The sequence below is a fragment of the Aptenodytes patagonicus genome, chromosome 6 (assembly GCF_965638725.1).
Source record: "Aptenodytes patagonicus chromosome 6, bAptPat1.pri.cur, whole genome shotgun sequence".
Lineage (NCBI taxonomy): Eukaryota > Metazoa > Chordata > Aves > Sphenisciformes > Spheniscidae > Aptenodytes > Aptenodytes patagonicus.
Genome location: NC_134954.1, coordinates 34513578 through 34535523, shown reverse-complemented (window position 1 = coordinate 34535523; position 21946 = coordinate 34513578). Strand labels below are relative to the sequence as shown.

Genomic DNA, 21946 nt, shown 5'->3' with positions numbered 1-21946 from the left:
TTTCCACTAGGCTATATATACTTTAAAATATTTATCCTTATGCTAAAGGGTTAACTTTTATTTATAAGTTATGCTATAACATAATCCCCCCACTTCTTCCTCCCCATCTGGGCAGGTAAAAAAACATGTTATATGTAAGTAGGAAACTGCATTAAGAAGAGATTCTCTCACCCTGTGCACTGATGCTCATAACCGTGCAGGGGGAGAGGCTGAGCTTTCCACAGCCTCAAGCATCTCTGTGCATCAAACGGCACTTCGCTGGAGCCCTGCGTAACTTGGTATGGTCCTTGGCACATCCTGGCTCCTGCAAACATCCAAGTCCAGCCCTTCCCTACTGAAAGGCATAGTTAAATCAGCTCCTGCAACCCTGCAGGACTTTTTTCTTTTCTTTTTTTTTAAAATATATTTCTTCTCACTGGTAACAGGGAGAAGCATTTTGGAGACAGCAAGGCCAGCACAGGAAGGGGAAGCCACACAGCACAGAGGCGTCCCCCGGGGCGGGGGGACCGCGTGTGATGAGCAGCTCTGACCTCAGCCCCGGGAACGCCAGCACCAACCATCTGGATCCCATTTGCGACGCCGGATCGCCCGGCCCCCCAGCACTCCTGCGCCAGCCGCCTCCTCCGGCCTCGCTCAGACCTGCAGCGGCCGTCTCGCAGGGACCAGTGCACCCCCATTTCCCTCGCCCCGCCAGTGCTTGTACCCCACCAAGCAAGGCGAGCGGGGACTGGGAAGGCTGAGCAGCGCCAGCACACCATGAAGCAAGAGTGAGAGGTGCTTTGCAGCGGAAAATCCTGGAATAAGCAACTTTTTTGGGGGTTCGCTCAGGGGTAAGTGTTGCTTTCTGTGTGGGAGCCCTTAGCTTGGGCTCAGCAGCTGCTGAGCTGTGTTTCTCCTCCTCAGTGGGGTGTTAGTCTTTGGGGAGTTTTCATGGAATTTTGGACAAAACCCATCCCATGCACAGAGCGGTGTCCTCAGAGGAAAGCTACCCCCAGGCTTGCATTGTGCTTGGAAAAGCAGAGCGATACAGCCTGTTTGCTCACACCAGGAGCCTCCTCCCTGAGCTGATGCACCGCAGGTGCATGGGGACACTCTTGACCCCACCAGTGCAGGGGAATTAAATTCATTCAAACGCACCAAGTAGAGTATTTCCCCTGCTGCTGCAGGATGGTGCTTGCCTTTGATGCCTTGAAATCACCGCAGCAGCAGCAGCTTGGTGGGGTGGGTGTCCCAAGGAGGGCATGTAGTGGTTTGGGGAGCTGCTTGGGCACAAGGAGGTGGGTGCATGAATGGGACCCTGCAAGGAGTCCAGCTAAGGGGGTGTCTCACTGCCCCTTTCTGCTCCTGAGGCATGCCCCCAGGGCTGGGGGTTGTTTGATAGCAGCCCTCACCGCTCCTGCCTCAAGGCAAGGTAGGATGAACTGGCCAGAGATGCTTGTCAGCCTGTTCACCCCATTCAGGTCCTGCTGCTGGGAATGTCCCTGCTGCTCCAGGGTGGGCCAGCACTGTTGTGGCTCCAGGGACAATCCTCATCCTCTCGTGGTCATCCATGGAGAGGGAAATTGGCCAAACATCGGGTATTTTTCCCCTGCCAAGGACTCTCCAGCCTTGCATGGAGCCACCTCCCCTCTCCACAGCCCCCATCCCTGCTCCCTCCTGCCTTTCCCCCCATAGCCCCAGTTGCCCTCGGCTCCCTAGGGCTTTGCACACAGCAATGCTCTTGCTGAGGGGGCGGCTATGACTAATCATAGAGACACCCTGCCACTGTCCCTCTTGGCTCAGCAAAGCCCTCCCTTCCCAACTGGAGTCCGAGGCAAGAAAGGGTTGCAGCCAAATTGGTTTCCTGACTAGGCACAGGGGCCAAAACTGGCTGGAGCAGAGGTGGCCAAAGCCACTCTGGTTCCAGCGGGTGCAATGGGAAACTCTCAGCTCATTTCTGGTTACTGTGATGATTCATGTACGCCCTCAGGGGAGGAATACTGCATTTTTCAAACTTCTGGCTTTACCCCATTACTTATTGGTTTAAAAAAATGAAAAAAATCAGTATTTATGGTTGGATAATTACTGTGCTTATATAGTGCTGTTTCTGGGGCACAGCCACTCAGTTTGGGAGCTTTGTGGAGGCTAGAGAGATGTCTCCAGCTGGAGGCTCTTGCAGGGAGCTGGGGGGACTCCTCCAAGGTCACGTAGTATTGTGGTGGCAGAGCAGAGACCCAACTCTGCATCTCCCCAGCACCATCCCTTGGCTCACCAGTACCAGAGCTCCTGGAAACAGGCTTTCCATCCCAAAACTTATACCCTCATTCCACCTTGGTCTTCGCAGAGAGGTTGACCATGACTAGGGTGCGATGGCATTTTTAAGTCAGGAATGCAGGGCTGCACACTTGCTGCCACCGCATCATCCTTCATTCATTCCCTTCCCATTCTTCAACAGTCTCCCTGGTTCCCTTCCTGGTTTTTCAAACATCTTTACAACTTTCCATTCAAATGCATTAACATTCCCTGATTTCAGGGTGAGCTAAACCAGCCCCTGCTGTATTCCCACATGTCAAGGAGGAAAAAAAAATGTTGTTCCTCTCCTAAATTTTGCTACGTGCCTGTCTGGGAACAGGAGGAAAGGGAAGGGGAACATCATATTCCTTCCATCAGTGCAAACTTGGGTAACTGCAGAGTCTTGCCAGCCTTGGACTGTATCATCCCAGCCTGGATGCATTTGATTTGCAAAGGGACGAACCTGCCTCCGCATTGGGCACGCACAGCAGCAGGGCTGGCTGCGGGTGGCATTGCATGCCTGTTCTCCACCGTGAATCGCAGCCAGCCTTACCCCTCCATATGCCTATCACTTTTTCCACCTTTTTAAGTGATCTGTGTTCCACATTAAGGAGCCGATTTGTTTGGGTGGAGAGGCACTGGGAGGCTTAGTTTACTATACATAAAGAGTCATTGATCTTTAAGGGAGTTTCCTCTTTTTTTTTTTTTTTTAGCAAATATTCCCTTTCTTATGAACTACTCTATTTTAGTCTCAGTTTTCAGATGAAAAAAAACCAACCAGATTTTAAGCCAACAGCATGCTTATAAGAACAGAAATGAATATGTGATTCATATTAGATGTTAGCATCCAGGGAACTTGCCTGTGTAGGATGTGTGACATAATTCTGTCGCTTTGCTGAACGCTGGTTTTCAAAAATCAAAGCTCAAGTGGCTTGCAAAAACAGGAAGATTTTCCACCCTTTTAGACTTGTTTGCTTTTAACACTCAGGTCTACCTTTGTAGGAAGAAATGTTTTCAGGAGCAGCCCTCAACCCAACAACCCTCACCTTCCCAGTGCCATCAATGCCAGATGGCAGCAATGTTTATGGAAACACTTCAAAAGAGCTGGTGCAAATTGAAAGGGCTCCACTCAACTCCTTGGATCCATGAATAAATTCAGAGTCTGTTCCATACAGGTCATCCCAAGTCTCTAGAAATAGCCTTGCTTCTCTGGAGGCTGTGTGGCCAGGTGATATTTGGTGCCATATGATGAAGAGGTAGCCAGGTGCCTAGAGGCTTGGGAGGCTTATGTCCCTTTTCAAAGGTGACTGAGTTATTTCACAGGGAAAAAAATCATGGCATTTAGCCTCCTAGGTGTCCAAATCACTGCTAGGAGTGGCTTTTGGCTAATGTTTTCCCCAGCTCAGAGCTCTTAACAGTGCAGAGAAATTTAAGGGGAGATTCATACAACAGAGAGGAGCATGCATCACCTCCAGAGGGCAATCTGTGCTATCATGGCTCCATATCAGGATTTCAGGAGCTGTTTTTCCTCCCTGCTTGCTCCACAGCTACAATGGGATGTACATCCCACTACTGGGACTGCAAATAGTTGTTCTGAGTGGCCAGTGTCCACTTTCAAGCCACTGGCAAAGCTTACAGCAGCCTCATGGCTTCACTGCTGCCTCCAAGTGACATGCATATAGCAGAGAACAGCCAAGTCAAGGGGACTTCAGGCTGAGCAGTTTGGTTGGGAAACAGGGTGATGATGAGGCATGGGGAGATCCCCATGAAGCAAACACAGATGAAGGCAGAGGCCCCTTGGTTTTGACCCTGGCATCCCCATGGAGCAGGCTTTTAGAGGGCTCCGAGGATGCTCACAGCATTTCATCTCCCACACCATCTGTAGGACAATGTTTTACCTTCCTTCTGGTCCTGCCTGATCCCCTTGCAGAAAAGCTGTTGGGACCCAGGTGGAAATGCACATCTTTCTCCCAGTACAAGATGACCCACCCCACAATCAAAGGGAATTTAGGGTCACAATTGCTTTGCAGGCTTCTATTCAAGCTATTTTGGGGGGATGCGCCTGGGGCTGGGCAGGAAAGTTGGACCACATGTACTTTGGCTGAGGGCAGTGAGGTATCCCAAAGGTCCTTGGCTGTGCCAGCTAGCAAAGCTGCACAGGCTGCCCAAGGCCAAGCCCAAACCAGGCCATTTGTCCCCAGAAGAGCACATGAGTCATGGCTCTGCTTACTGTGGTTGCTTTGGGTCCTCTGTTCTTTCCCAAAGACTGCTCACCTCCCTGCAGCAACAGCACTGTCATGGGGAAGGAGAACTGATGGGAACAGATTTCACAAATAAATCACTAGTTTTGGATTTCCTGGTTATCACACCCCAAGAGTCAGTTCTGCCCAGCTCAGTCCTTTAGTCTTGAAGAAAAGCATCAGGCAACTACAAAACACTAGTACAGAAAACCCATCCGACAGCTTGACCTGTGCTATCCAATTGCTTTCTCTTATAGTCCAGCAAGATAGATAGCATCAGTGCTTGAAGCACTGCCCAGCTGGGAGTTCAGGTTTAAGAGGTATTTTGCAACAACATTAATTATTCCCCCTACCTGCCATAGCACCCATCCATATCTATATGCATGACACACATCACATTTCTATTCACACCAAAGCCATAGATACTCCCCCTCCCTCTCAAAGCCAGCCAGCCCAGCTGAGAGGCACATGTAATGAATCAAAGTGATATGTAACAGCTGTAGTAATTTTTCTGTCTTTTATGTTTTGCTTTTTTAAGTGTACTCATCTGCTTTGCACTTTTACAGATTTTATTTTAACTACACTCTAGTGAAAAAACACACAAGTGAATGATTGCTTAGAAAGTGAATTTGAAACATCCACTCAAATAAAAAAATTATGTAAAAATATCAGATTTTATGCACAGAAAAGTATGCAATAAGCAAAAAATAGCTGCTGGGAAAAATATTTAAGGAAATCACTTCATTGCGTTAGTGGTAGAAATGAGTGCCTTTTGAAAGCATTATTAGTAACAGATGTGTATCTTCTGATGAAATGGAGGACATACCATAATATTAAGAGGTCACCACACACTATATAAACTCTAGACAGACATAAAAACTTCAGACTATTGAAAACTACATGAGTTAATCTTTTAGCACATGAATTAAGAGACTGGCTCCCCAGGTTTTGGTGCTAATTCTTAACAGTTCAGGAAAATGCTTTCCTTTCCTAAAGGCACTCAGTAGTTAGGTTTTTCAGCATTTTTTCCCAGCTTGCAGTGGTTATATGAAAAGCTCCACAGGAACTTTCACCTCCCACTTTTCATTTAAAAAAAAAATATCCAGGATGAAATTGCCTTATTGAAAATAACAACAATCCAGGAGAATAAAGTTGCAAAACAGATACTTACCATAATGAAGAATTAAAACAAATTAGCATAAGTTCACATCCCTGGTTTTATCCTCCACCCCCTGCAAGCCAGTGCCGCCTCCAGCTTCTGTGACCAGTAGTAATTTGGGCCACAAAGCAAGGACACATTGAGCAAAGCAAGTTACTTGTTGTGCCTCACCAAGGCAATCCAAGCAAGACCTACCTCCAAGCAATAAAAAAATCACATCCTTTACTGTCTTAAACATACTTTGCTCACTGAGCCAGAGACTTAGTGTTGGCTCAGTCAAACCAGATCTGAGCAGAGTTTTGGTTCAACCCCCCCAAAAAATCACATTACCTCTACAAAAAAGCTGCTGTCTTCGCTTCTTCTCAAGGGCTATCCCCTACAGAAAGATCATCTCCTCACCTACCCCTTTCTGCAAGCACCCAACTCTTCCTCCTTTGCTAACAAAGGTGCTGTGGAAGGGGGAATATAAGGGAAAACCCTGATCAGGAACACCTGTGCTTAAATGCGCCTCTTTTTCCTTAAGTTGTCAGTCAGTCTCTAAGAGACATCAATCACCTCTTCCTGCAAAACTTTGCTGCTTCTTTCCTTCTAATAACTAATCTCAGGTCCTGTGATTTTAGGATGGTTTTGGGGAAGCATAATGCTAAAACTCATCTCTTGTTGATGAACAAGTCCCTCTGCTTTCATATAACTAAAAATACCATGATGGAGGTCACAGAGAAAGCTGGAAATAGATCTGGAGGCCACCTAAAGGCTAAAATGGAAAAGAAGGTGACTAAAAAGAACAACGAACTTATTATTTCTTGAAAAAGACATTGTATTTCCCAACTGGCCAGGGCAAATAAACCAAAGCTGAGACTGAGTGTTGTTTTAATATACTGTAATATCCAGGTTTATCTCATGGTGCCCCAAGGGCTGACTCATGACTTTCAATTGTTTGGGTTTGCCAGGATGGAGGTACATAAAAAATAGCCGGTGGTTTCTCTGCCGCAAGGCTCTGGGGCTGAACCATGACCCAAAGGGACCTAACGGAGGTGGGCTCAGCCCCAATTCTCCCCCAGGCTCCCTGTTTGAACATGGGCAAGGCAGTTCTTCAAGAGGTTTCAAGCCATAGCAACCCTAAAGATGTAGGTGTAGATCCACCATTGAGTTTGGAAATCCCATTCAATGTAAAGCTCAGTTGCCCACCACTGTGGGACAGTCATGGGGGGTGTTGCAGGCAGGGGAGATTTCATAGCACCAGGGAGATTTGCTTTTCCCTTCTGCTGCGTTTCATGGCTGTAAACAGCCCCATAAGTCTCTCCGCAGCTGCTCAATGTTAAAATCAAAAAACCCCCAAACGTTTGCTTCGGTCCTGTGATTTATTAGCTGGCAAGACATTAATTTTCACTGGTTTATCTTGATGCTCTGTTCACCCCCAGCTGTTGCAACTGCAGAGGGATAGGATACCAGCAGCTAATAAACAGGATGGTAACATAACTTCCTGCGTTTCGGAAAAGAAATACTAGCACTCTTACGGCGTACATTATTTTAACGGGCTGTTTTTCCATAGCATGCATTTTATTTCACATTTTTCATTCATTGCTAGCAGCATTTTTACTCCCAATGGATGCTGCAAGGCAAGTCCATCTCAAAAAACTTGCAGCTCTTCCATAAACCTCTTCTGCCCAGAGGGGAGATGCTCTGGTGGGGTTGGATGGGTGGTTGTCACAAGCTCAGTGCTTTTTGCAAACCTCAGCTCTGGGACCTACAGACCTTTCTGTATTTGTGTGCTCAGGGGACAAACCCTGCCGTGACACCCATGGCTAATCCTGCACCCATGGGGAAGCAGAGCCCAGCTTTCCCCTCCCCACGTGTCCTTTGGGTGAAACTAGGTTTTCTGGGAGCAAGCTGTAAATTAGGGGCACGGTCCAGCACAGCAGGTTTGCTCCCACTGGAGGCACTGGGAGGTTTGGCTTGGACTCTGATAGCCGGGGGGATGGATGGGTGCCAGCTAACAAGGATGATTTTTTAGTCTCTTTATCAATGACAGCGATACCTCTGGGCTGCAGCAGCTGCCTCTATAAATCAAGGAGTTGCCAATACCAGGGAAGACTTGTCACGTCTTAATCAATGCTGCGTGCTAGCTGCTGGGTCTGGATGCCTATTAAATGTCTTTCCATCTGGTGCTATTATGATTATTATACACAAATGTGGGGGGAAAAGTAGAGTCTAGCTTTTGCCTGAATCATGCTATATGGCATTCATAAATGCCGTCTGGAGCACACGGAAGAGCGAATGCTGCAAACCCCTTCTCCCAAGAAGGACCAGACCCCAACCCAGCTTTGACATGCAGGGAGCCAGTGGAAGTGTCAGGATTGCATCGGGTTTTGGGAAACTAGGTGGACGTTGTCCCCTCCTTTCCACTGAACCCCCCTCTGATAGCCCTGAGGAGTGTCTCTTCAGTGGAAGATGGATCAGCTGTGCAGATGTTTGTTTCCAAATTTTCCCTAATTCCCAGCACTTCGTTCTGTTTCCAGCTGTGCCAGTGATGGCCATCTGTGTAACTACCATGGCTTTCCTTAAAGAGCGGGTTAGTCTTCCCCCTAGCCCTCTTTGGCTCTTGTATTGGTCATAACTCTCTGGATTGATGGAGTTAGCAAGGATGGTAATAAAAAAATCGATTTTTTTTTTTTTTTTTTATGATGATCTGGTTAATAGCTTGATGTATTTGTATCACTTCTGGCTTATTTGAGTAATTGAGCTCCTTTTGGAGAATGAAAAGTATTAAAATCACTGCATTCCCTTTCGGGAGGATATTTTCTCAGTTAAGCAATCCTTGCTGGTTTCTGCTCTGTAGACTTGGAAATGAGGATTAAATAATAAATCGCCCATCTCTATGACAACAGATACACAGCTTTCCTGAAGGAGACATTGTTTCAGAAGGCTTGCCAGGTGGATCACAGATAAGAAAACTGCATAAATTATATTTTTGGCTCCAGCATGTAAAATATTATTCTTGGTGCTTTTCCAAAATGTGATCAGCCGGCGCAGGCTATTCTACTGCTGGGGCTGCGAGCTTGAGGGAGTCCAAGGGCTTTTTGCTGTACAGCCAGAACATGTGGCTCACTTGGGTCTGGAGTAATTAAATTTCCATTTATATGTTTGGGACAGCTGAAAAGGTGAGCTGAGGCAAAGAGGGATGTTCAGGGCAATTATTATTATGGTATTTGTAAAAAATAAAATAAGAAAGGGCAACAGCAAGAGGGAACATGTTGGCCAAGGTGTTTCAGCTGGTCATCCATGGGTGAGGAGGATAAGAGAAAGGCCATCATATATTTTGAGGGTTGGTGGAAGAAACCTAGGCTGACCACTTTCCTATATATTAGGTATTACCTGGGACAGCATAGGCAAGAAGCAAGCCAGCTAAGTCCACAGGGATGATTAAATGCCAATTATGTGAGCAATGATTCCTCTTCCAAAGAAATGCTTGCTCTGAAGCAGACTCTGTCCAGCATTAATTTTTTTTTTTCCTGCTGAAGTGCCACAAAAGCATTGCAAAATCACATGGTTTGGTTTTTCTATCTCGTCCCTCATCTGTGCCTGGCCAGCACTGCTGCTGTTTCTCACTCTCCCTGTTTTTCTCCCTTAGGTCTCACATTGGGTGCTTTGAAACAAAGAGAATAAAAGGAAAACTCAGATAAGACCAAAATGAGGAAACACCGACATTTGCCCTTTGAGGCAATGTTTTGCCTGCTACTCTCAGGCTTTTGCTCAGTTCGTGCCCAGCAGCAAGCAGGTAAGACCAGACTCCTTTACTCGACTTCACCCCCAAACAAATGTGCTGCTAGTTCGCACTGTTTGGTTTTCAATATGCATGTTGATGGTACATTGTGTTTTATCTTCTGCTCCTCAGCTCCCACTTGGCTGAGGGTCCTTTCGGACCCAGACCTTAGCCAACGCACACGGTGCCTTCCTGAGCATGTTGCTGGCCGGTGGTGTGCCTTTGAGGATGCTCTGCGGGGGATGGGGGTGCGGGTTGTGCACCCAGGGTGGCCCCAAGTGGGTTTTCTCCTGGGCAGAGCTGTTTTGCCCTCCTTGCATGTGTAGGAGGGCTTTTTGCAGTGAGAAGAGCACTGCTGCCGACCTGCAGAAAGGTTGTTTGGTTTTTTAAGAGCTGGTGCCTTTGGGACCAGAGCTGGTGTCACGAGGCGGGGTGTTAGCAGCTGGAAAAATATGGAAAACTCATGCCAGCACCCAGGCTGCTTAAACCAAGCAGCCCTTCCTTCCTCAAGCACCGCCGCAGAGCCAGCAAAGCCCTGCGTCAGCAAAAAATGTGCAGGAGACCATGGGCAGCTAGAAGCTGAGCATGCCTAAATTCACATGTGAAGCTGCAGGCATCTTTGTCTGGCTCAGGGCTGGTGTCCAAACCTGTGCGGCGAGGGTCTGGGAGGGGAGAATCATCTTGCCTCCTCCTCCCTGGGAAGGGTAGGTCGCATGCTGTCCCTTCCTGTCTCCCAACGCCTGTGGTGTCAGGGCGCTGATAGCTGCCTGGTTTTTCTCCAGTGCTTCTCGTTTTGTTGTGGGCAATAAGGGGAAGCTAAGCTTCACTTTCACCATGTGAAGGAGGCTGTCGGTCGTTTGGGTGAGGAGGAGGAGGAGGCATGCTTGCGCTGACCGATAGAAAATCCTAAACCCCCATCTGTTTTTTTAAAGCTGTCAAAACCGTTGCTGTGGCTGATATAATATTTCTAGTGGATTCCTCTTGGAGCATTGGGAAGGAACATTTCCAACTTGTTCGAGAGTTTCTGTATGATGTTGTAAAAGCTTTAGATGTGGGAGGAAATGATTTTCGCTTTGCCCTGGTCCAGTTCAGCGGAAACCCCCATACAGAGTTCCAGTTAAATACCTACCCCTCTACCCGAGACGTCCTGTCCCATATTGCCAACATGCCTTACATGGGGGGAGGCACCAAGACTGGAAAAGGATTAGAGTACCTAATCGAGAACCATCTCACTAAAGCTGCTGGAAGCAGAGCCAGTGAAGGCATCCCCCAGGTTATTATAGTTTTAACGGACGGACGATCCCAGGATGATGTGGCTCTGCCATCATCTGTCCTTAAATCGGCCCGTGTAAACATGTTTGCGGTCGGCGTGCAGGATGCAGTGGAAGGGGAGTTAAAGGAAATAGTGAGCGAACCCTTCGATATGCACCTTTTCAACCTAGAGAATTTTACTGCTCTCCACGGCATAGTTGGAGACTTAGTGGCAAGTGTCCGTTCATCCATGACTCCAGAAAAGGCTGGGGCCAAAGGACTGGTTAAAGACATCACAGGTAATGGCTGACTGCTGATGGCTCCCATCAGCATGGTATCTGCTGGCATTGCGCTGTTTAAAGCCTTTGTAGGGGCAAGACTGAGATGGACGTTCAGAGGTTTAAAAACAAAGGTTTGAAGCATGTGGCCCCGTGTTTGTAGCTATCGAGCATGCTGTTGTTTGCAGACCAAGCTGGCATCCCTGCCAGAGCTGCCAGGAGTTAGCGCAGGAGCCCTTGGATGGGCAGCGGCCCATTGTGGCCATCTTTTTGCACCCATGGCATGGAAATGCAAACATAGGGAGCTCTGCAGAGCTATTAAATTGCCCCATCCTATCCACTCCCAAGGCAGGCAAATAGGGGATGAACACACCAGCCGTGATGGTGTCTCTTTGAGGTCCTGACTGAAAACCCTCTGGAGACCGAGAAGGTCGCCGCTGGCTGCAGGGATACCATGCGGGATGTCCCCTTGCAGCTAGTGGGCGAGATAGGCAATGTGCTACTCCAGAAAGTCACATTCTTGGCTGAAGACAGCAAAAGTAGTTTGGTGGAGAACTTCTCTGCTGAAACCCCATCCCTGAGCTGGCCCTTAGCCTCTCTCCTCATCTGCTTGGAGAAGGTGTGTGTTGGAGAGTCCTTTTTGCAATGCCACTCAAATGCCTTCTTTACAAGCCGATGGCTTCTACTTGCCGGAGCACTGGACCCTTCCTGTAACCGAAACCTCTCTGCAAACCATGTTGGCTTCAACGGATCTGCGCTGACCGCAAGCTGGGGGCCCAATTTGCCTGGGAAAAAAAAAAGACAGTCTTCCTCCGTCCCTTCTCTGTTTATGAAATTTTAGCGTGGAAAGGGCCTTCTGAGCAGCTTTGTTGCATTTCAAAACAGAAGTCCCAGAGATCAAACCTTTCTTTTTATTCCTGAGACTCCATCTGAAGGTCAATAGCTTGTGGGGTGATGTAAGGCAACGGCAGTGTAATGAGGCAGTGTAACATTAATCCCCCTGTGTTGTCTTGCCTGATTAACCCTCACGCCAGCCCCACTGGGTGCTCTCCATCACTGCATGACACCGAGCAACACCAAAAGGCTGTGCTCACATGTATTTTTATCGTGCAAAGCGCTTGACAGGGCAAATATCCAGATCACGTGAAAGCCACAGGGAAGAAAAGCAGCTGTCCCAGAAACATGACATAAGGTTCGCCAATTCTAAGAAAATCATATCAATATATGTGGAAAATGAATGTTATACCCAACCTGCTGAGATCACTGCAACAGCTGTTCAGCATCTTTGCCATGAAGGACCCCAGTGCTTCCCTGTTGAAATCAATAGGGGAATTGGTCTTTGGCTGCTGGCTGTCCTACTCTAGGGCATGTCAGCAGGTAACCCCATAGTACATAAACATCTGGATTCACAGACATTTCTTTAAAAGCTTTAAAGGCAAATTCCTACTTCATGTATATCATGCATGATAGTTCATTTCTACTCAAAGATCTTTTTTGCAAGCATTTCCTTCCCCCCATAACACAAATCTAAGCTAATCCTACTATTGTAGTTTTGCCCCTGTGTGACTTGCATGGGCCATCTACGGAGTATCATTAAACAGGGGGAAAAACGTTACAGGTCCTAAACATTGGATGACAATAGTGTGCAAAGCATGGTACGAGTAACTGTTTGCATAAGAATTTAGGAAGTCATTTATTCAGCTGCTAACTCCATGTAGCATTAAAATGTATAAAAATGCCATGGATGTTATGCTAGAAATGAGCCCTAGTATGAAACAGAAATGTAAAAAAAACCCAGTCCCATAGTACTTCCAGTATAGAGTACCAAAGCTGTTGGTCTGTGGCAGTCCCCAGAGCTGACTAGCGTAAGTATGAAAGTCAGCCCCAAGTTTGCCCTGATGTATTTGTTAAATCTTAGCTGTCTGTCTCATCTGACCCTCCTTGCTTAGTCGTGTAACAAGCATGCTTTTATTTGTTCTCCAGCATCCATAAATGTGCACTGAAGTACAAGGTTTTTTACAGTGATGACAAATTATCCAACGCATCTGTTTCATATCTATTTTCTCTCCTGTGGGAGCGACCCGTGCTGCTGTGATGACACACATTGGTGTCTGAAATCTCGTTCCTCAAAAAGATGTCCAGGGTATCTAAAGCAGTGCTGGGTACAACCGCTTTGAGATTTCCCTTTCATTTATGTGATGAAGTAGAATGTGTACATCCCAACTGAAAATGACACAGTAAAGACAACCCTAAGCACCCCTAAATTTCAACTCAGTGATGGAAAAATAAATCCTGGAGCCCTTTGCAATTCTGAACCACGTTGGCGTTCTCCAAGCCAACACTGGCTATTGAGTTGGCCCAGGGAAGCGATGATGCCCTGGAGACCTTCTCCTTTGTCACTGGAATTGCGGCATTATTTGAATCTCTTGGTGGCAATGTATGAAAACATTTACTAGAAAAACAACTAAACAGGCAAAAAAAAAAAAAAAAAAAATTGACACCGCTGGTTAATAGCACAGACCGCAGGTTTATTCTTGGTCTTGCCAAACTACATGCCAGCTTTGCTACTGGTTTCACCTTCAGCTTTCAAAAGTTGAGAGCTGGGTGGGATTTCCAAATAATGCTTGTCATTCATTTGCAAATAGTCTGAAATTTGATTTCTTGACAAGATTGGAGAGTAATAGCATGGAAACATCTGAGCATGCTTTGGGGTCTTCTTCCCCCCCTTTTTGCAAGCATACGGCTCTTGGTGACGTTGATGGTAAAATTAGTTGAGCAAAAGGAGTAAGAGCAGATACCAGGGCATTTTGGGTCTGCTTTGGTAAGTCTCACAGCAAAAATGCTTCCCCCTCAACAGCCATGTTCATGCCATATAGAAGTTTTGTTTGGTGTATGTATATTCTCAGCAGATGCTTGCGATCATCTGGGTATAGTCACAACACATAGAGTTGGATAATTGTGTCATGACTGATTTCATCACCCTGTTTTAACCTGATTCTGCATTCCTTGATTGAATACCCAGAGTCCATATGAAAAATACAGACCAGACCTCTCTATCGATAATCAATGCATCCTTGTGCAAAATAATTAAAGTAAGACAATTTTTACGTGGCATGGGTTGACAATTGTGCGGGTTAGCTTGCTGTACAAATACCATCGTGTGTATGCTGGCAGCTGGTAAAGAGTTACAGTGCAAGAATAATAACCAAAACATTTTCAGTTTTTTCTAACAAATGCATTTCAAATAATAATCCTTCATGGTGGGAGAAGCCAATATATTCAGCTGCTGTTTTTAACCAGAAAAAGAGCAGAATTGCAACAGAGAGGCTGAAACTTTTCAAGCATCCAGGAAATGGTGGCTTTTTTCTTAAAAAAAAAAAAAAAAAAGAAAAAGAGACTGCAATGAGGAAAACCTCCTATGAATATTACTGTCCTCACCTGCTATCTTCAGGGTGAATTACCACCAAAATCCACCTTTTTCTTTTGGCTCTGTCTAAATATTTGGACAGTACTGGCCACTGATGGAATGGATCTAGATATCCAAAAATTATATTTTGCCAAGTTTTCTTCTCGCGTGCCAATAATGCTGACCCCTGTGTAACTGCAACCACCGGCTCAGGTTGTGTCTGCTCGAGCCATCTCTTGATGGGTAGCGGATGCTACTGGGATGGGGCTGGGAGCTCGTATTCAATCAGAATGCAGAACTAAGAGGCAAACATCACCTCCTCAGTGAACATGTGTTTTGTTTTCTCATTTTCGTGTTTCTTACTGGTTTTCCAAGAAACATGTCAGAACACTGTACAACTGCATGTAATCACTCATTTTAATGCTTTCACCTTTTGCATTTCTTTTTTTAAAGCTCAAGAGTCCGCTGACCTTATTTTCCTTATTGACGGATCAAACAACATCGGAAGTGTCAATTTTCAAGCCATACGTGATTTCCTTGTAAATTTGATTGAAAGCCTCAGAGTTGGAGCTCAGCAAATACACATTGGGGTGGTGCAGTATAGTGATCAACCCAGAACCGAGTTCGCTTTGAACAGCTACTCCACAAAAGCGGATGTTCTGGATGCCGTGAAGGCACTTAGTTTCCGCGGTGGCGAGGAAGCGAACACCGGTGCGGCACTGGAGTTTGTGGTGGAGAACCTCTTCACCCAGGCGGGAGGCAGCAGGATAGAGGAAGCGGTGCCTCAGATTTTAGTGCTGATAAGTGGTGGAGAGTCTAGTGATGATATCCGAGAGGGCTTGTTAGCGGTGAAGCAAGCTAGTATATTTTCATTTAGCATTGGGGTCCTGAATGCTGACAGTGCAGAGCTGCAGCAGATTGCTACTGATGGAAGCTTCGCATTTACTGCCCTGGATATCCGTAACCTTGATGCTCTTCGAGAATTATTACTGCCCAACATTGTTGGAGTGGCCCAAAGACTCATTTTGTTAGAGGCCCCAACCATTGTGACTGAAGGTATGTATGCCTTTCTAGACTGTTGCATTTCGATGAATCGATGAATGAATGAGGTTTTGCACGCTTTAAAAACATTTTTTTTTTAATTTAAATTTTTTATTTTTGCAATGCATCTCTCTGGTCTGGTTATGGAGAAACAATGGGAAAGACAAATAGTCCTGCGGCTAATGTGCAGAAACTCATTTGCCCAGTGTGTTATCTTTTGAAAACTGTGAGGTTTTGTGTCGATAACTGGCATGGCATGGGGTTTTGAAGGTCACAAGCAGAGTATAAAAAAGCTCATATAATCCTTATCGGGATATCTAAGCACCCCGGGGGTAAATACTGTAGCACTGTCAGTTCTGAAAACATTTATGTCACGTAAGCTTACATTGTATGTCAGTTGAAAGTGTCATGAGAATGAAATTTGACTAGGAAAACTAACAGGGATGTTAAATGGATCTGTCACAGAGTTGAAGTTATCAGCTTGCTAAAACAGTAAAATTCTGTACCTCATTGAAACTGTGCACTGTCCTTGGGAAAAGAGTGAAACTCCTGTGTTGTTGAACTTAAAAGCAAAACAGCCGTTAGTTCTTCTGAAGTGAAATCCTTACCTTGCTGATATATATTTCCCTTCAATCCATAAGGTGAGAAAGTTTACAGCTTTCCATGAGGCCATGGGAAATGAAAATGTAGGTGGCAATATTCCACTTAGGTCACTTTGTCACTCTTAAGTCCCCATTGACATTATTTGTGGACTAGCATTAGCTTGGGTGCAGTAGAATAGTGAATATCTGGTGATACTCACTGTAGGTGATTAAGAGTTTCTCACCCTACGGTTTTATGACTAAGTTAAATTTACTGATAGAGAGGCTTTATGAAAGACACAATATGTTGTATTTCAGAGGCCTCTGGAAAGGGCCAGGCTGGAGCTGCTGCACTTAATTACCAGGACGCTTAATGCAAACAAAACTTTTGGCATTCAAGTGCCAGTCTGGCATTCTGTACATACCGTTCAACTCATGATGTATGTTGACATATAAAACTGCATTCCAGATGTCTTTGCTGATCTATGTTTAAACATGATTGCTATCCTGTGGCTCAAATCAAAGGGAGGAATTTGCCTAAAAGATCATTTTATGACCTTGCCTTGATTATTCCAGGAAAGAACATAAAGAACTTTTGCTTGTAGCACCCCACAAAAACCCTATTTAGCTAAATAAGCTGAAGTCTGCATGTCTGGCTAAAATGTGCATGCCAGGACCCATGCAAGTCAATGGAAAACCTCTCTTTCTGCCCCTCTGATTTTTAACAGTTTGAATGGCAAGTTTAAAAATGTTGGTACATTTGGTTTCATCTGCATTTGCATATTTTTCACTTAAAATGCCAGCTCATTTGCAGAAGGTACTACAGTAGCATCAGCCTGTGCAATTACATATAGATGGATATGCTAAATGGAGAAGTGGGTATTTTCAAAGGAGCTTTAGAGAATTTCCTTTCCCTAGCATCCATGGAAATTAATTTTGACTGGTCTGCTTGATTTACATCAGTGCCTTAGAAGTCTGCAGCGTAAAGCACGGGTTTGGGAGACGCACTGCAGCCCGAAAGGGATGCCAAACCCATTGAGGTGCCAAGCATTCCTGTGAAATACTGAAGTCACCTCACTTCATTTTAGCACTCCAGCTGTACGCTAGTCTTCCTGGGATGAATGGGTGTCTCAAAGTGCCTTTCTGCCTCTCTTTTCCCCTCTCCTTTAGCTAGTGGGGGAGCCTGGATGATTAAATTAGATGAGCTGCTTCACCAAAGATAGCTGAGATGGCAATGAGGGAACTATGCAGGGCTGGGTTCAATGCTGACACCCTCCAACATTCCCAACTTTTAGAGTCAAAGATATAATGCTTTGATCCCAAATCCTTTGAACTTCCTGGGAGACTTGTCATCAGCTTTACTGGGCTCTGGATCAGACCCTATAAGATGTGTACAGCCTTGCTTAAATGCTTTTGCTTTAATTGTGTCCGTTGAAATTAGCACAGTGTTTCTTCCTGTGGGTTTTGGTTTCGGTTCTTGCATTCCTCTTCTCTAAGGAAACATACTGCAGGATTTGAGAGCTGCAAGTGGAATGAGTAGCGGAGGGAGCTATTCCTTCCCAGCCTCCCTCATCTTTGCAAAGCCCCTTTGATGTTTCCCACAAACTTCTATATAAAGTCAAAAGTTTCCAGGGTCTCCATTTTTGGGTATCTAGCTGCTGACAAACTAAGGAAGCGCTTTGGACATCTCTCCTGGGTGACACAAAGCCAGAGATTTCAGCCCTTGTTATCCATTTGGAAAGTTTCCTGTTTTCAGCTGTCTCCTCCATGGAGTAACTGATAAGGTAAAAAAAACTGTCTGGGGGGATGAATGCTGGAAATCATGGCTCTGGGAAAAGGATCATTTAAACGAATTCTTGTTGCTTTTTGAGTAGCTCTGTTTTGACAGCCTGGGCAGTCAACTGCAAGCCACCAGCAGCTCATGTGAGGCTGTGGCTCGGGGAGGGTACCACCACATTCACTTCGTGCAGGTTCTCATCATTTTGTGTCCCACAGCACCATGGTGGACTATTTTAAGCTTCAAATTTTGACAATCAGTCCTTAATCAAAAAATTTCCAGCAAGACTTGCTGGTGGAGGCAGGTCTCTTGGGGTCCAAGGGCAGAGGGGGCAGCTGAGTTGCAGATGGCATCTCCAGCTCTAAATCACTCCTTGGGGTAGCCCAATCTCATGGCACTCACCCATAATAAGAAACCTGACAGAGACCAGCCTTTGGGAGCACTGCTTTCCGTGGCCAGGTGGTGTCCAGCCAAGGAGGACTGCAGCCAAAGCTTTGTTCTTTGTTCAAACCCAAAGTAAATAGCCTCCACGCAGAGGAGCCCTGATGGGCCGAAGGGCTGCCCTTTTCCATCCAGGCAGGACAAGAGAGTGTTTGTTACCACTTGCCCTGAGGGGTGTGAGGTCTTGACGATGCTGGATCTCCTCATCTCCCAGGCTGTGCACTGGGTGTAGCAGTGAGCCTGGGAGGTGATAGACCTGCCATCTTGAATATTGACCCCATCTCAGGAGCTCTTAGGTGGGCAGGCGATTTAAGGATACCCCAAGTCCAATGTAATGCAATGATCCATAATGCTCTAGCGTAACTTGGAAGCACTACAAGGTTTCCTTTTTCACTTCAATGGCATGAAATCAGAGAGGTGATGATGTGAGTGGGGTTGTCTAAAAGATGGTGTTAAGATTATCTCCCATGATGATCATGTATAATGCTTTTGTCATAATGGTATTGGTTTTGTTAATATTTACTGTTTTTTCATGTACATTTGCTGTATTAAATATGATGATGCTTTGGTTCCAATGCCACACAACAGGTTTTTTTTCCTCCCTAACTATCTTCCTTCAAACTTAGCCAGGGAACTGGAAAGCTAATTGTGCTCTTTCTGTGTCCTATGCCATCGTCAATAATAAAGTTTCAGAGATTACAACCTAGGGGAGCCGTTTTGTTAAAGACATGGCAACCAGAATATAATTCAGCTCTTCCATGACTGGGCTAGCTGTGCCAAGAAAAATCGTAACTTGTTTTTGTTAGATAAGGAGTAAGATGTAGGATGTGAAGACCCAAAGTCCAGGTATGTTGAGCAAGTGGAGACTGTTCTTTACTTGTGTCATTGCTCTTGGGAACCTAATGCTTCTGAGACCAAACCACGCTCTGGCATGATTCAGATGGCTCCACTGCAGATAAAGGGAGCATCACCTGCTTATTTTATCTCATGTGCCAGCTGAGCACCAAGCTTTCTCCTGACTGTTTGCCTTTCTTGTTTTGACATGGATATGCATTTTAATATTAAGTTTTATAAACAATGCAATTCTTGCAACTCTTCAACTCTTCTGTGTTTTAGAAAGGGGAAACATTCAATCAGATTTCTTGTTAGCCCTCTGCTAGAACCTAAAAAATAATTCTGTTTTGAAAGCAAGACCCTTTTAAAGGTGTTGAGAGTAACAGTACTTCAAGCAAACAAGAAGTCCTAAACGTTGCTGAACTGTTGATGTAGAATTGATGCGCAGAGTGTGGTGAAGGCTCCTGCTGACACTATGTTCATGTGTTACTTGCAGTTATTGAAGTGAACAAGAAGGATATAGTCTTCCTGATAGATGGCTCAACTGCTTTGGGGACTGGCCCCTTTAACGTAATTCGTGATTTCGTTGCCAAAATTGTCCAAAGGCTGGAGGTTGGACCCGACCTGATCCAAGTCGCGGTGGCACAGTACGCAGACACTGTGAAGCCAGAGTTTTATTTTAACACCCACCAAAGCAGAAAGGATGTGATGGCTAACGTGAAGAGAATGAAGCTCATGGGTGGTACAGCACTCAACACTGGCTCGGCACTGGACTTTGTGAGGAACAACTTCTTCACCAGTGCTGCCGGGTGCAGGATGGAGGAAGGGGTGCTTCCCATGCTGGTGCTCATCACTGGCGGTAAGTCCAGGGATGCCGTTGACCAAGCTGCGGCAGAGATGAAAAGGAACCGGATAGTGATCCTTGCCATTGGGTCGAGAAACGCTGACCTGGCAGAACTTCAAGAAATTGCCCATGAGAGAGATTTTGTGTTCAACCCAAATGACTTCCGTGTTCAGTTCATGCAAACCATTCTTCCTGAAGTGCTGTCGCCTATCCGGACACTCTCTGGAGGACTGATTATCCAAGAACCACCATCAGGTAATTAATTACCTTTTTCTAATTAAGGAGATATGGTTTATATGTTTGTCAACTCATATTCTAGGACATGTAGAGATAAGCGGGAAAAAAGCATCAAGCATATGTTTCAGCATAGCTATATGTTGTCTCTTTGATTTGCAAAATGTGCATGAACAGATTGGTGAATTTGGTAGCGTGGTTGTTGTTACAGGTTTGTCATTCCTCCCTGGAGATTTTTGTCCCATTCCATATTTGTCACCAACATTTAAAGGACTGGACGTGGAAGATGTGCTTTACTAGTTAGGTACTGAAATTGTTCAGTGGAGGCTTTTTCTCTCACTTAGGGTTTGTGTAACCTATGAACAGGATACACTGTGAATGTTATAATCTCTTCCCCAGTTTGAAAATCATCTGTAGTGGATATTTGCTCAAGAAAGCTTAAAAGTTTCTCCTGAGTGTAAAGAAAATAAGCAAGTTTGTTCATGGAAATGTTCAGAGAAAGCTAGCTGTTGGACTGAAACTCACCCTTTAAGAACATACTTACAGTTTTCTTATCATTTACTCAGCCTAAGCCCTAAGAGACATACGAGACTATTGCGGCGTTGATTTTAATTTAACCTGTTTAGATGATGATCCAAAGCCCCGTGAAACCAGTGGATTCTTTTTACTTGGTCTTGCCATTGACATCAGTAGACTTTGGAAGCAATCCGATCGCTAGAGTCATGTCTTTTGAGGCAGATTCCCCTGCATTTCAAGAGGTGTTCTAGCAGCATAGATTTTATACCAAATTTCTCAGGATTTCTTCCCGATAGAGATGCTTGAGGTTGAGTTAATGTTGCGCTAGATCATATTTGAACCTTGCATTTCTGTCTCATGGCATATAAACATTAGAAAAACAGGACTTCTTCCAGCTCCCAGTAAGGTCAACAGTGAGGTTCCCATTGGCTTAAGTGGGTGTCAAACCATGTCCATATTTTTTCTAGTTTCTCCAAGTAATTTAAAATTATAAACCACAGTGCAAAAGAAACTCAGTTTTTGGAAAGGGTCCTTAAAGAATTAAAGCCTATGACTAATTTACATGAAAAGCAGACATTTTAAAATCAGTTTGCCAATACTTGTCCTTAATTAAGATGAATATCACGAGACTTATAATTTAATAAGCTTTTTTTCAGAATGTGTTTCCTGCTAATACAGTTTTGCATGGCTATACACCAAACCTGACATTTTTATTTTTCAATGTAAATTAAAAATGTTCCTATACTTCCATGTTCTTTAAAGCTCATTCACGCAGCTTCTCTTTTTTTCCAGTCCTTTTGCTCTAGTGTACTCACAGCTATTCACGTATACAATAAGCAAGCAATCATATCCTACTCCATAAAATTACTATTATTAGTAACATAACTGATTTTGACACGGGGCAGTCTGTTACAGTTCAACTACATATTGTCTCACCCTGGGCCTTGAATGGCACTTTTCTGGGAAAAATTAAAAATACAGAAAGCCAAGGCAATCTGTAAAATCTGAGAGCAATGCCTGTACTCCGAAGAACCTTTTTCTCCCTTTCGGTTTTAATATCTCAGTATTTATATATTTTATATATAGGACAGCAAGCTTACAGGGACAAGGCAAGCTAGAGAGTTGGATGAATATAGCCATATACCCATAGGTAAATGCTTTAAACAGAAAGATAATGAACAGAATTAACAATGGGCATAAATATATTCTCAGATAACTTATTTGGAGGAAGGTATCCGGGGGGGATGCATTGGATGAGCCCACTCATCAGTTCTCTGAGATCTTATTTAAAGTTTCAGCATTTTGGTCTG

The 21946-nt window shown here is 45.0% G+C and overlaps 1 protein-coding gene across 7 annotated transcripts in view; it reads left to right on the top strand.

The window, feature by feature from the left end:
- The first annotated feature begins 284 nt into the window (after positions 1-284).
- Positions 285-21946, top strand: part of COL6A3 (collagen type VI alpha 3 chain) — a 64395-nt gene continuing 42733 nt past the window's right edge. For 5 of the 7 annotated variants that reach the window (XM_076342054.1, XM_076342057.1, XM_076342056.1 and 2 more), the window contains exons 1-4: positions 285-830; positions 9302-9448; positions 14822-15424; positions 19539-20141. In XM_076342054.1, the coding sequence (XP_076198169.1) occupies positions 9361-9448; positions 14822-15424; positions 19539-20141 (1294 nt within the window). In that variant the 5' untranslated portion in view covers positions 285-830; positions 9302-9360. The remainder of the gene's footprint in view (positions 831-9301; positions 9449-14821; positions 15425-19538; positions 20142-21946) is intronic. The other 2 variants (XM_076342059.1, XM_076342058.1) reach the window with 1 other exon arrangement.